This window comes from Panthera pardus, unplaced genomic scaffold (assembly GCF_024362965.1).
Source record: "Panthera pardus isolate Hobbes unplaced genomic scaffold, ASM2436296v1 HiC_scaffold_2, whole genome shotgun sequence".
Taxonomy (NCBI): Eukaryota; Metazoa; Chordata; class Mammalia; order Carnivora; family Felidae; genus Panthera; species Panthera pardus.
In genome coordinates, this window is record NW_026526765.1 from 27,833,305 (window position 1) to 27,847,703 (window position 14,399).

Consider the following 14,399-nt stretch of genomic DNA (forward strand, 5'->3'; position numbering starts at 1 on the left):
AGCTTTCAAAAGGTGTCAGTCTCAGCAACTCGGTGGGAGGGAGGGTTCTGTCTGTTTTCTCTCACACTTGTCCCCTCCCCACCCCCCCCCCACCCCCCTCCTGCTGGCTCCTGGGCCAGAATTTCTTGCTGAGCACCAGATCAGAAAGGGCAAGTCGGAGGAGGACAGGCATGGAAGAAGGGGTACCAGGCAAAACTAGCCAGAAAGAATTTCATGGAATGATATGATGAGGTGCATAGGATGGGCAGAGGACACTGGGCTAATCATGTCAGCGGGAGCCAAGCTACCTCTGGCTCCCAGTCCCCCTGAAAACCGTCAAAGAACTACAGAAAACCTTGGAATCCATGCCAGCCCGCCTGGGTTTAGGTCTGCTGATATTTGTAACATCATTCCTCCTCCAGGGAAAATTTCTTCAAGACAATCTCACAGGTTGAAACAATTTGTTTGCTGTGTTTTGTTGTGGGTGGGAAGGAGTGTGTGGGACAGAAAGGTTTATTAACCAACTCTCCCCCCCCCCCAAACTTATGGCTCAATAATGAGTATATTCAGAAGACAATTAAGGCAACTGATGATTATTTGAGCACTTCAAGTTTCCCCATGGATTATACTGATCTCTATTGTCCTTTTCTCTCTGGAAGCTTATCTCTTCTACATTTCACTGGTTATTCATAGTACTTCTAGGAAACTCAAGAGAGGAGAGCACAGCTGTGAAATTATGATTAGTCAAATGTTCCTTTCATTCACTTTAGCGGACACAGTGAAAATTAATGGACTGTCTCACTATCCTTATAAAGTGCACACAGAGGGACAACCACATAGGCACCATACACACAGGTACACACAAATACCCACATAGAGCCCACCTCACAAACACACACATGCACACCCCCCCGCCCCCAAAGACATACATGCATATGCATACTCAGAGAGCACAGGCAGGTACACACATTGAAATATACACATTCATGGAGGTACACACACAGACGTATACTTACATTGGTATACACAGAGAAGCATTTGCAATCAGATACACATAGAGAAGTTAATACACAGAAGTATATACAAAAGTATCCACACCCAAAGATACACAGAGGTGGCGGCACCGAAATGTACCTACCAGCATGCTGGCTCTGTGAACTTCATTTCTCCCATGGGCACAGACAACAGAGTTGGCTATATGTTTCCGACCATGTAATAGCAATCCCTGTTATCTCTTTACACTTTTTCAAAGATTTTCCACATATATATTATTTCATCTGAGGTGGAGGGAACATCATTATCCTCACTTTGAAAAAGCGGAACCCCAGAGAGATTGAGTGATTGGCTCAAGGTTCCATATATAGCTAGTAGTAGCTGGAAGGCTGGACTGAGACTCTGGTCTTGTTCATACAGCGGCTTCACTGCATTCCCAGAGTGAGGACAGAAGGCACAACATAGGGACATGCCTTTGCATTCACCGCATTGCTTCCTTTGCATTAATTTCTGCATTAATTTTAGTGCCAAAAAAATACTGCAAATTAATAGCAGCAAATCACTTTGACACTTTCCTTTCTTGTAACTGCAGTACAAGAGGACTATATGGACTCTCCACCCTCTCAAGAAACACCCCATGGAATTAAAGAGAGCAGGACAGTCTCTTACTTACCATTCAGGAGTCTGGTGTTGAGAAAAAGTAGCGAAACGAAAATTGTGGATGCCACACTTTCCTTCATTTTAGCTTCTTTTCTCTTTCTACAGGAAATGTATCAGGCTTTCACTGAAAGAAAAGGCACCAGGCAACTTTTTGTGAAATAACAGTCTGGTCAGGCACATGCACCACTTTATTCTGGGTGTTTGCAACTGATTCTTGCTCCTTGCCTAACATGAATGACAAAACAGCAGGAAAGGAATGTAGGAAAATTGTAACATGGTTGGATGGCTTGGCTCAGAAGCGTACATGCACACATGCTAGGACAAATTCTACCACCAGAGGTCACCAGAAGACAGCGTTCAAGGGCAGCTGCTTGGCAGCCGCTCATTTACACACACCTCAAAGAAAAACTGTTCTGTTTCCACTCTTTGCTCACCTAACAATACACCACCAATGTTATGTGACACAGATCGTGTGCCCCACAAGAGAGCCATTCTTGGAGGGCTTTGATCCACCAGTCAAAAATAAGCCAGGCTGAAAAGCCAAGTACCCTCAGTATGACTTTAACCTGCCCTCATTGATGCCAAGTTAGGGGGGGGCTTCCTCTGAAGGTGTAAGCTAAGTAAGAAGTCGGCTGGGCCATGGGCACAACTGAGAACCGCCCAGTGAACTCCAGTGAGCCTCTTTCTTTTTCCTCTTTCAAGAAATGACAACCCCCGTAATAATTCAAGTCTATTGGTTTTGGAATGTTAAGTAAATTTTGAACCTGCAGGGGTTGAGAGTTTTGAGCAATTTATTATTAATATTATTATTTTTACTCTTGGAACAAATTTCAAAGCCTTCTAATGTCCTTCTTTAAAAAAAAAAAGCATTTTTAAAGACATTTGAAAAAGCCTCAATAGTCTTGTTGGACTCCAAAACACTCTCAGAAAACAAAGGATTTGATGAACTAAGTGTAAATTCTTGGAAACACATGGCATATATTTTCTTTTAAATTTTATGATTTTTGTAATCAAGGGAAGACCGTCCAGAGGCAAGGCTGCCTGTCTTGAGACATTTGAAATGGCTGAGTGTTGTTTGATGAACCCTGAAAAGACCAGCCTTCCCCCATTCCTCCTGGCCAGAGTGGGGGGTTCCCCACCTACCAGCTGGATACCATCTAAGGGACAACTTCTAGAAGGCTTTCTCCACCTGATACCACTCCCTACGAGGCATACTGGGAAGTAGAAATCCTAGTGACAGCAGAGATTTGGGGTACCTAGGCACCATCAAGTAACCCTCTTATTTTGGGGCTCTTGGTTTAGTAATGGCCTCCTGTGAGGCAGCCAGCATGTCATTCTTTGGGGACCTTCTAGTTACTCTTCCAGGATTCCTTCTTAATGCCTCCTCCTTCCCAGGTTGCACATTCTAAACCACCTGCCCCATCTAAGCTCTCAGATCATTTAATTAATTAACTTAAAAAAAAAACATGTTTATTTTCAGAGAGACAGAGAGAGAGAGAGAGAGAGAGAGACAGAGCATGCACATGTGAGCATGTAAGAGAGACAGTGGGGGAGGCACAGAGGGGTAGAGAATCCCAAGCAGGCTCTAGGCTGTCAGTGCAGAGCCCCATGTGGCGCTCAATCCCATGAACCGTGAGATCGTGACCTGAGCCGAAATCAAGAATGGGACACTCAACTGACTGAAGCAGCCAGGTGCCTCCTCAGGCCATTTAATTTAAATCAAGTGGTTAGAGGCTCATGATGGGAATAATCATGCCTACCATGTCTGGAGCACAGTCACTGTGCTAAGTGTCGTAATCATTTGCACCTCATCTAGCCTTCACAGCAGCCCCATGAGTGGCACAGACTATTACCTCCCCTTTTAACAAGTGAGGACACTGAAGTACAGAGAGGGGTAACACATGGTCAGTCACATGCCATTGGGAGAGTGAAATGTAGTAAATCTGAGCACCTCTGAGAATCAGCTTTATTTGCAGACAGTCTGTGATGGACAGTGCAATAATTCCTCCTTCTATGGCAGGGAGAGTGGGGACAAGAGCAAGGGACCCGAGTGAGCAGCACGCCAGGCCCCGAGCAGGCATGGAGCCAGGACAGTCAGGCTGCGGGGCCTACTTGTGCTCTCACAATACTTTGCTCTCACAAATCCAGCTTCAATAGGTCCATATAGCCTTGGAAGAGTTCTTTTGTCTTGGAGATCTTATGATCTATCTCATCCTGGCTTGGGGATGGGATTTGGCCCACTGACTGAAGAAGTTCTAGAATATCCTTTTATTGAGACTTCTCTGCTCTTTGGGGCATTGCATTAAAATGCTTGAGATCAACATGCTATAAATCACAATTTTTAGGCAAGGTCAGATGCTGTCTGGACAGCTCTGCCAAGTCAAGGCTCCAAGTGATTTGCAAAAGAAATGACTGGATGGGGAGGGCAAGGTGGGGGCGGGTAGGAGCAGACATTGCCAATGCTCGTACTTCCATGTGCTGGTCCAGGCTCAAAGAAACTCTCTTAAATAAAGTTTTCCTATAAAAATGCTTTCAGGAAATATTTTACGAACCGAAAAGCAAACAAACAAACAAACAAACAAACTCATTTCCTCTGGGATTTCCTCAGCTGTCTTGGAATCTGGTTAGTAGCCACCACTCACTTTCTGCTGCCCTGAAATCCCCATGCCGGGGAATTAGACAGACTCTTAGCGGTGTTGTCACTGTGCTTCATCAGTAATTTCTCAACTCATCCTGCACCTTATTCCCAGCAGGGCAAACACAGTGGGGAAAGTACACCTTCACATGGCAAGGAAATCACAGCTGCTAACCTAAGGGAGCCATGCCTAATGTTAACCCTGCTCACATACTGTGTTTTTTCCAGAACTACACATACTTTTATGTCTGGTAAATGCTAGTCTAGGGATAAATTTGTTTTTTTGTTTCTCTAAGCCACCCTCCCATGCACCCATTCCCAGCCCCCACTGCAAGCGAGATCTTAATCAAGGACCTCCTCATGGATCCCAACTGGGGCTGGAACACCCAAAGAGGGTCCACAACCCTCTTTTAGAGACGCTTTTAGAGACGGTTATAGGGGCAAATTGCTCCAAATACATGGATGCATTCCAAACAGGAAAACATCAGCCCCATACATCAGTTCAAAGACAATTATACTGGCTTCACTCTTCACTAGCTCCCTGGGTGTGACTGTGGTTTAAAAATGCAAGACTTGGAAAGAGGAGTCAACATGGCAGAGAAATATTGGGACCTGAAGTTCCCTTGTCCCTCAAACACAGCAGTATTGAGGCCAGAAGACTTGGAATTCCAGGAATCCGGGCTACAGAGTGACAGAAACATCTCCAGGGGCCCACAGGGACAACGTGGCGGGCCAGAGGTACATGATTTCAAACTGGTGGAGATAAAAAGGGTGGCATAAGAACGGAGGGAAGGGATCCCCTTCTGTGGAGAGACAAAAGGAGGGGAAAGAGAGGCTGTGGAAATATAGGATTGTATTTGGACAAGAGGAAAAAACCATGGGCTGGGAAACAGAAAAAAACAGGCAAAGAACCAATTTCTAACTGGGGCTTTCTCTGGACTGGAGCCAGCTGCCTATTCGCGCACCTGGGGAGGAGGGGAGCTGGCCTTGGGCTCTGTAGCCAGTCTGAGGTGCAGTTAGAGACAGCAATCCTCTCTGTGCTGTGGGAATAAAGCAAATAGCTGCTCCAAGGACAAAAGACCCTCCAGGCACCTGCCAGCCAGAGGCTCTTTGTCATCTGGCTGTCTAGGATGGAACCAGGGCATGCGGAGTGGGATCCTTCTAGACATGGAACGAACTGTGCCGCTCGTGTCCACGTGGCACTGTGAGGAACCAGAGGCCCTTTGTCAGCTGGCTGGGCAGAGTGGCACAACCCCAGGAGCAGGGCACACAGAGGGGGATCCTTTAAGACACTGGGGTTTGAATCCCACCTGAGAGCTTGGGAGGCTTGAGAGACTGTGGAGCAGAACAAACTGGGGCACTGTGAGGATGGTCTGAACAGAGTGGTTTGGGACACCCAGTCTGGGGAGGAGAGACAGGGGTGTTGCCAATTTTCTCCCTATCACCAACAAGGTGGGGCTTCAGGGAATGGACAATGGGCCCACAGTGGAGGCAGGACCCACCTACACCAAACCATGCCCCTCTGTGCCTGGTAACTGCTTATCTACTGGAGCAAGACTGACACTGACTGAACCAGATGGCCCCTTCTCCAGACCAGCACTGCCACCGATTCCAAGAAACCATCAGATATCGGTTCAGTGGATTTGCATTTTCTGATTTGATTCTTGGTCAATTATATATATAAATCCATAAAAATATATATTTATTTCTTCCTTTTCTTCCTCTTATTTCTTCCCTTCTCTAGTCTGTTTATTCTGGTTGTTGGTTTGTTTAAGGAGACATTTTTAATCTATTCTTTTTACACCTCTTCTGTATTTACTTCTTCTTTATTTTTCTCTCTCGCTCTGTGGATTAAGCCATATAGTTTCTCTGATTTTCTGCTTGGTTAATTTTTTTTCTTTTCTTTTTTCTCATCCCTGTCATTACTCTCTTTGTATGGGATAAGGCTTCTTCCATCCCCCCCACCTTAAAAATGTTTTTTCCAGGGTTACTTCAATGAACAAATCAAAATACACCTCCTCAAAAGAAATTCCAGGAAGAAATGACAGCTAGAGAATTGCTCAAAACAGATATAAACAATATATCTGAGCAAGAATTTAGAACAATAGTCATAAGATTAATAGCTGGGCTTGAAAAAAGTATAGAAGACAGAAGAGATCAAGGAACTAAGAAATAATCATAATGAATTAAAAATGCTGTAAATGAGGTGCAAAATTAACTAGATGTGGTGACAGCAAGCATGGAGGAAGCAGAGGGGAGAATAAGTAAAATAGAAGTTTAAAATTATGGAAAATGATGAAGCCGAGAAAAAGAGAGATAAGAAAATACTAGACCATGAGGGGAGAATTAGAGAACTAAGTGTTTCAATGAAATGTAATAATATCTGTATCATAGGAGTTCCAGAAGAATAAGAAGAGAGAAAAAGGGGCAGAAGGTTTACTTGAACAAATGATAGCTGAGAACTTCCCTAACCTGGAGAAGGAAGCAGACATCCAAATCCAGGAGGCACAGAGAACTCCCTTCAGATTTAACAGGATTAGGTCTCCACAGCATAGCATAGTGAAACTGTCAAAATACAAAGAGAAAGAGGGAATTCTGAAAGCAGTTAGGGACAAACGGGCCTTAACCTACAAAGGTAGACAGGTAAGAGTACTAGTAGACCTGTCCATTGAAACTTGGCAGGCCAGAAGGGAGTGGCAGGAAATATTCAATGTGATGAATAGAAAAACCAGGGAGCCAAGATCCTTTATCCAGCAAGGCTGTCATTCAGAATAGGAAAGATAAAGGATTTCTCAGATGAACAAAAACTGAAGGAGTTCATGACCACTAAACCAGCTCTGCAAAAGATACTAAGGGGGAGTCTGTGAGTGGAACACTGCAAAGACTACAAAGGACCAGAGACATCACCACAAGCATGAAATAACACAGTGACACTAAATCCCTATCTTTGAATAATAACTCTGAATGTTAAATAAACTAAATGCTCCAATCAAAAGATATAGGGTATCAGAATGGATAAAAAAATGAGACCTATCTATATGCTGTGTACAAGAGACCCATTTTAGACCTGAGGACACCTTCAGATTGAAAGTGAAGGGATGGAGAACCATCTATCATGCTCCTGGAAGTCAAAAAAAAGCTGGAGTAGCCATGCTTATATCAGACAAACTAGATTTTAAAGTAAAGACTGCAGCAAGAGATGAAGAAGGGCATTATATTATATTTATGGGGTCTGATAATCAAGAAGAGCTAACAATTGTAAATATTTATGCCCCCCCACATTAAATACCCAAATATATTAATCAAACATAAGCAATCTTATTGATAAGAGTATGGTAATTGCAGGGGACTTTAATACTCCACTTACAACAATGGACAGATAATCTAGGCAGAAAATCAATAAAGAAATAATGGCCTTGAATGATACACTGGACCAGATGGACTTGACAGATATTCAGAACAAAAGCTTTTCATCCAAAAGCAGCAGAATACACATTCTTCTTGAGTGCACATGGAACATTCTCCAAGGTATATCATATACTGGGTCACAAAACATCTCTCAATAAATATAAAAGAATTGAGATCAGACCATGCATATTTTCACATCACAATGCTACAAAATTTGAAATCAACCAGAAGAAAAAATTTGGAAAACTTCCAAATGCATGGAGGTTAAAAAGCATCCTACTAAAGAATAAGTGGGTCAACCAGGAAATTAATGAAGAAATTAAAAAAATATATGGAAGCAAATGAAAATGAAAACATGATGGTCCAAACCTTTTGGGATGCAGCAAAGGCAGTCCTAAGAGGAAAATACATTGCAATCCAGGCCTATCTCAAGAAACAAGAAAAATCCCAAATATAAAACCTAACAGCACAACTAAAGGAACCAGAAGAACAGCAAAGAAACCCCAAGGCCAGTAGAAGAAGAGAAATAATAAAGATTAGAGCATAAATAAACAATAGAGACTCCAAAAAAACAATAGAACAGATCAATGAATCTAAGAGCTGGTTTCTTGAAAAAATAAACAAAATTGATAAACCCCTAGCCAGACTTCTCAAAAAGAGAGAGAACCCAAATAGGTAAAATCACAGATGAAAGAGGACAGATCATAACCAACACCACAGAAATACAAACAATTATTGGAGAATACTATGAAAAATTATATGCTAACAGACTGGATAATCTGGAAGAAATGGACAAATTCTTAGACACCCACACACTACCAAAATCAATTGGGAAGAAATAGAAAATTTGGAAAGACCCATAACCAGTGAAGAAATTGAATTGGTTATCAAAAATCTCCCAACAAATAAAAGTCCTGGCAGATGGCTTCCCAGGGGAATTCTACAAGGCATTTAAAGCAGAGTTAATATCTATCCTTCTCAGGCTGTTCCAAATAGATATGGAAGGAAAAGTTTCCAGACCCATACTACGAAACCAGCACTACCTTGATTCCCAAACAAGACAGAGATCCCACTACAAAGGAGAATTACAGGCCAGTGTCCGTGATGAATATGGATGCAAAAATTCTCAACAAGATACTAGCAGATCAAATTCAACAGCATATTAAAAGAATTATTCACCATGATCAAGTGGGATTCATTCCTGGTCTGGATAGCTGGTTTGATATTTGCAAATCAATCAATGTGATACATCACATTAATAGAAGAAAGGATAACAACGATGTGATCCTGTCAATAGATGCAGAAAAAGCATTTGACAAAACACAGCATCCTTTCTTAACAAAAACCTTCAAGAAAGTAGGGATAGAAGGAACATACCTTAACATCATAAAAGCCATATATGAAAAGGCCATGGCTAGTATCATCCTCAATGGGGGAAAAAATGAGAGTTTTCCTCAGGAACACGGCAGCGTTGTCCACTTTCACCACTGTTGTTTAACATAGTGTTGGAAGTCCTGGTATCAGCAATCAGACAACAAAATTAAATAAAAAAGCATCCAAATTGGCAAAGAAGAAGTCAAACTTTCACTTTTTGCAGATGACATGCTACTCTACATGGAAAACCCGAAAGATTCCACTGAAAAGCTGCTAGAACTGATACATGAATTCAGCAAAGTCACAGGATACAAAATCAATATACAGAAACCAGTAGCATTTCTATACATCAATAATGAAACAACAGAAAGAGAAATCAAGAAATTCATCCCATTTTCAGTTGCAACAAAAGCCATAAAATACCTGGGAATAAACCTAACCAAAGATGTAAAAGATCTGTATGATGAAAACTTTAGAATAAACTTATGAAAGAAATTGAGGAAGACACAAAGAAATGGAAAAACATCCCATGCTCATGGATTGGAAGAACAAATATTGTTAAAATGTCAATACTACCCAAAGTAGTCTATACATTCAATTCATTCCCCTCCAGATTACACTGGCATTCTTCTCAAAGCTAGAACAAACAATCCTAAAATTTGTATGGAACCTAAAAGACCCCAAATAACCAAAGTAATGTTGAAAAAGAAAACCAAGTGGGAGGCATCACAATCCTGGATTTTAGCCTCTACTACAAAGCTGTAATCATCAAGACAGTATGGTATTAGCATAAAAACAGACACATAGATCAATGGAACAGAAAAGAAAACCCAGAATTGGACCCACAGATGTATGGCCAACTGATTTTTAACAAAGTAGGAAAGAATATCCAACGGAAAAAAGACCGTCTCTTTAGCAAATGGTGCTGGGAGATTGGACAGCAACATGCAGAAGAATGAAACTGGACAACTTTCTTACACCATACACAAAAATAAACAAAATGGATGAAAGACCTAAATGTGAGACAGGAAACCATCAAAACCCTGGAGTAGAAAGCAACCTCTTTGACTTCGGCTGCAGCAATTTCTTGCTTGACAAGTCTCCAAAGGCAAGGGAAATAGAAGCAAAAATGAACTATTGGGATCTCATCAAGGTAAAAAGTTCCTGCACAGCAAAGAGAACAATCAACAAAACTAAAAGGCAACCTATGGAACGGGAGAAGATATTTGCAAATGACATATCGGATAAAGGGTTAGTAACCAAAATCTGAAAAGAACTTACCAAACTCAACACCTGAAAAACAAATAATTCAGTGAAGAAATGGGCAGAAGATATGAATAGACACTTTTCCAAAGAAGACATCCAGATGGCCAACAGACACATGAAAACATGCTCACCATCACTCATCATCAGGGAAATATAAATCAAAATCACATTGAGATACCACCTCACACCAGTCAGAGTGGCTAAAATTAAGAACTCAGGAAACAGATGTTGGTGAAGATGTGGAGAAATGGGAACCCTCTTGCACTGTTGTTGGTGGGAATGCAAAGTGGTGCAGTTGCTCTGAAAAACAGTGTGGAGGTTCCTCAAAAAACTAAAAATAGAATTACCCTATGACCCAGCAATAGCACTACTAAATTTATCCAAAGGATACAGGAGTGCTGATTCATAGGGGCACATGTACCCCCAATGTTTATAGCAGTGCTATCAACAATAGCCAAATTATGGAAAGAGCCCAAATGTCCATCAATTGATGAGTGGATAAAGCATATGTGGTTTAGATATACAATGGAATACTACTTGGCAATGAGAAAGAATAAATCCTGCCATAAATAAATCAGTCAGAGAAAGACAGATATCATATGTTTTCATTCATATGTGGAACTTGAGAAACTTAACAGAAGATCATGGGGGAAGGGAAGGGGAAAAATAGTTTCAAACAGAGGGAGACAAACCATAAGAGACTCTGAAATACAGAGAACAAACTGAGGGTTGATGGAGTGGGGCCGGGGAAAGGGAAAAATGGGTGATGGGCATTGAGGAGGGCACTTGTTGGGATGAGCACTGGGTGTTGTATGTAAGCAATGAATCATGAGAATCTATCCCTAAAACCAAGAGCACACTGTATACACTGTATGTTAGCCAACTTGTCAATAAATTATATTTAAAAAAACCCTCAAAAAATAAAAATAAAAATAAAAGTTCAAGATTTGGAAATGAAGAGCAGGTTTGTGGGAAGTCAGCCACATGTGACCAGCTGCCTTGCTTCTGAATCCTCAAAGACCACGCCCCACCCCATCTTCATGCTCTCCCACCTCCGATTATCTTATTCAAATATACTTTCCCACAATGCTATGTCCCATGGTGGTATGATCTCCACAAAATCTCCCTTCTTCCTCGTTTTTGTTCTGCATCAATGCTGATGCTGTCCAGGCCATGTTTTCTGAAAGCTTCCCTTCATCACCCTCTTCCATTAAGCCAAGTCTCTTCTACACACGCCAACAGTTGGAAAAAAAAAGTCTGGAAATTTAGGCCTCACAGCTTGCCTTTCTAAGAAACAAGACCTACTCTCCCTGGATGGAAAATCAGGGCCACAGTCCCACGGTGTGGGCTGATCCCGCTATCCAGAGTGGAAAGGGTGAACCATAGGAGGGGAGGCCATGTGGCCCCTGAGAGTTAAAAATAACAGCTCTCAGTTCCCAATGCACCACTCCCCATTCTCTATCCACTGGTAGACCTACTGTGTACTCACCATCTGCATATTCTGCCCTACTTAGCCCCTGAACCAACCTTGAATGCAGGGGATTTCAGCTCTACTGCTCTGTGGGACTTGCTCCCCAAAACCTGGTGATCCCCTGAGTGCAGTACCCAACCTGGCCTGCCTCATCTGCCACTATTGCCCCAGTGTTCTATTCAGAATTTTGACTCACTTCTCCTGACTCTAGAAATGGATCATCATGCTAGGCAGTTGTTCTGAGGACCTACGTAGCTATGGCAAGCTCAATTCTTGATGGATACAAGTAGGGCCCAATTCAAGATTTGGATTTCTTTAAAGACTGTCACACATAAGATTTGCCCAAATCATAAGTATTCTCTTCAATGAATTATTGCAAAGTGAATATGCCCATGTTATAACCAGGTTAACAAATAGACCACTAATAGCACCCCAAAAGGCCTCCTAGCGTCTCCTCCCAATCTCTACCCACTCAACAGAAACCATTCCTCTGACTTCTAACACCACAGTTGACTTTTGGACTTTATAGAATTGGAATCACACAACATGCCTTTTCTGAGCTTGTATGTCTGGCTTCTTTAATTTCTTTAATTCTACAATGCTGAATGACTTACCCTTTTACAAAATTTACAAAATTTTACAATTTTTGTCATTTTACAAAATTCATTTTCACTGCATCTTATTTATCTTCCCTAATGTCATATTGAATGAAAGACCATAAATAAACTTATTTATTCATTCTCCACTTGATGGATATTTGAGTTGTTCCAGGCTTTGGCAAACTGTGGATTTTGTTAAGACTGATCAAAACTCACATGGCAGGGCAAATACCGTGTGATCTCTCTTATATATGGAATCTAAAAAAAATATATCTATCATCTATCTATATCTATAAAATTAAGCTCCTAGATGTAGAGAACAGATTGGTGGTTGCCAGAGGTGGAGGGGTGGGGGTGGGAAAAATGGGTGAACCGGTTTTTTTTTTTTTTTGGTTGGTTGGTTTAAGCACATTGAATAAAAGACATAAGAAATTAGAAAATAAAATTTGATGAAGCTCCTGATTTTAAATGGATATATTTACCTTATTTACCAAAAAGGGATGAAATAGAAAAAGCCCACAATTTTGCAGCATATAAATTGGATGGAACAATGAAAAGAGTAGTAAATAAGAACAAATTACCTGATGAGTTTTGTTGGGTAAAATGTGTTTCAAGTAAGTTATTCTGAATATTTACATTTTACATTCTTATATATTTACATTTTACACTAAGAAAAAATTAGAACAAAAACTATCATCCATTTGCTGTATTTTTCTGAGCTTACTAGATACCCCGTAAAGAGTATTTACACAGTTAAGAATGTTGTACAGATACGAATCAATTTCAAGTCTCAACACTTTTGAATTTATTAACTCTAAGAAGAAACTTTGAACAAGAATACAGGAAATTTAAAAAAAAAACAAGTCTCAGATGGTCAGGAAGCTTTGAGCACCTCAGATCCTCTTGCCTTCCCCCCCTCATTTTGAGTCTCCCACCATAAATGGTTAGGACACTGCCTGCCACATCTCCTGACTTGAATGCAAATCAAATTTCAAATGTCTCTCTTGTCCTAAAAATGTAAAAAGATTTACTTCTTGGGAACAAATTTTACATGCATTGATCCATTGTTTTTAGCGTTAGGAAATGTATTAGGTGCCTCCTTTGGGGTCTGCCTGGTTGGGGTTCTCTGCTTGCCAGATCTCTTTACCTGCTGTTCCACCTGGGTTACATGGCCTGAGGCTAAAATAACAGGGAGAGAACCCCATAGGTACGCTTTGATTTCCAGGAGTCCCGCTCATCTTTCCAATACAGAATGCCAACATTTAGTTTGGAAACCAGAAGACATACTTTGTGTAGGGTGGGGAGAGCATCAGGAGGTGGAGATTAAGGCTCAAGATTAAGACCATTATGTAAACTTTGCCCAAAGTCAACGGTCAGTGACTGCCTGTAGAATGAATAAGTGAATCCAAGATATGGGATGACACTTTGCATACAAGAGAACGGGTCCTATGTTAGTGTTATCAAACACCAGATGTGGAGCCAGCTTAGTCTTCTGTCTTTGAGAGAGGAGGGAAGAAGCTTTAAGGAGAACGTGGCAGCGGCTCTTTGAGGCAGACCCACAAAGCTGGAGAAGTAGTGCTCGGGAACCCCGGTCTGAGTGTGGGAAATGAAGGCATGCAAACGTGTGCCCGCATGCAAATGTGTGCCCACATGTTTATCTGTCCAGAGCCCAGACGACATATTTACACATTTGCCTGTGAACTTCCATAGCAGGGCCCTTGCTCACGTGACCATCCATTATTATTATTTTTTATCACTGCAATTATCCAGTCCACATTTTATCGCTTCTCAGTTTTCCATCTTATTCCCTATTGTGAGACATCCTTTGGTGGGAAACTTCTGGAACTTGCCACAAGGGAACTAGTTTTACATAAAACGACCATCCCATGAGAGCCCAGCAGTTTAGTCAGAACATCATGGCTGTGTGAAAGCTATTAGAAACAATACAGAGACTGATATAAAATGCCCTCCCTCCCTCCTCTCCCAGGACTCCCAGAGGTGCCACCTGGGGAGA

General features: G+C 41.5%; 1 protein-coding gene across 3 annotated transcripts in view; it reads right to left on the reverse strand.

Moving 5' to 3' along the window:
- Positions 1-14,399, reverse strand: part of PRLR (prolactin receptor) — a 157,748-nt gene that overhangs the window by 15,076 nt on the left and 128,273 nt on the right. For all 3 annotated transcript variants that reach the window (XM_019450661.2, XM_019450662.2, XM_053906921.1), the window contains one exon: positions 1,646-1,756. In XM_019450661.2, coding sequence (XP_019306206.2) covers positions 1,646-1,712 — 67 coding nt within the window. In that variant the 5' untranslated portion in view covers positions 1,713-1,756. The remainder of the gene's footprint in view (positions 1-1,645; positions 1,757-14,399) is intronic.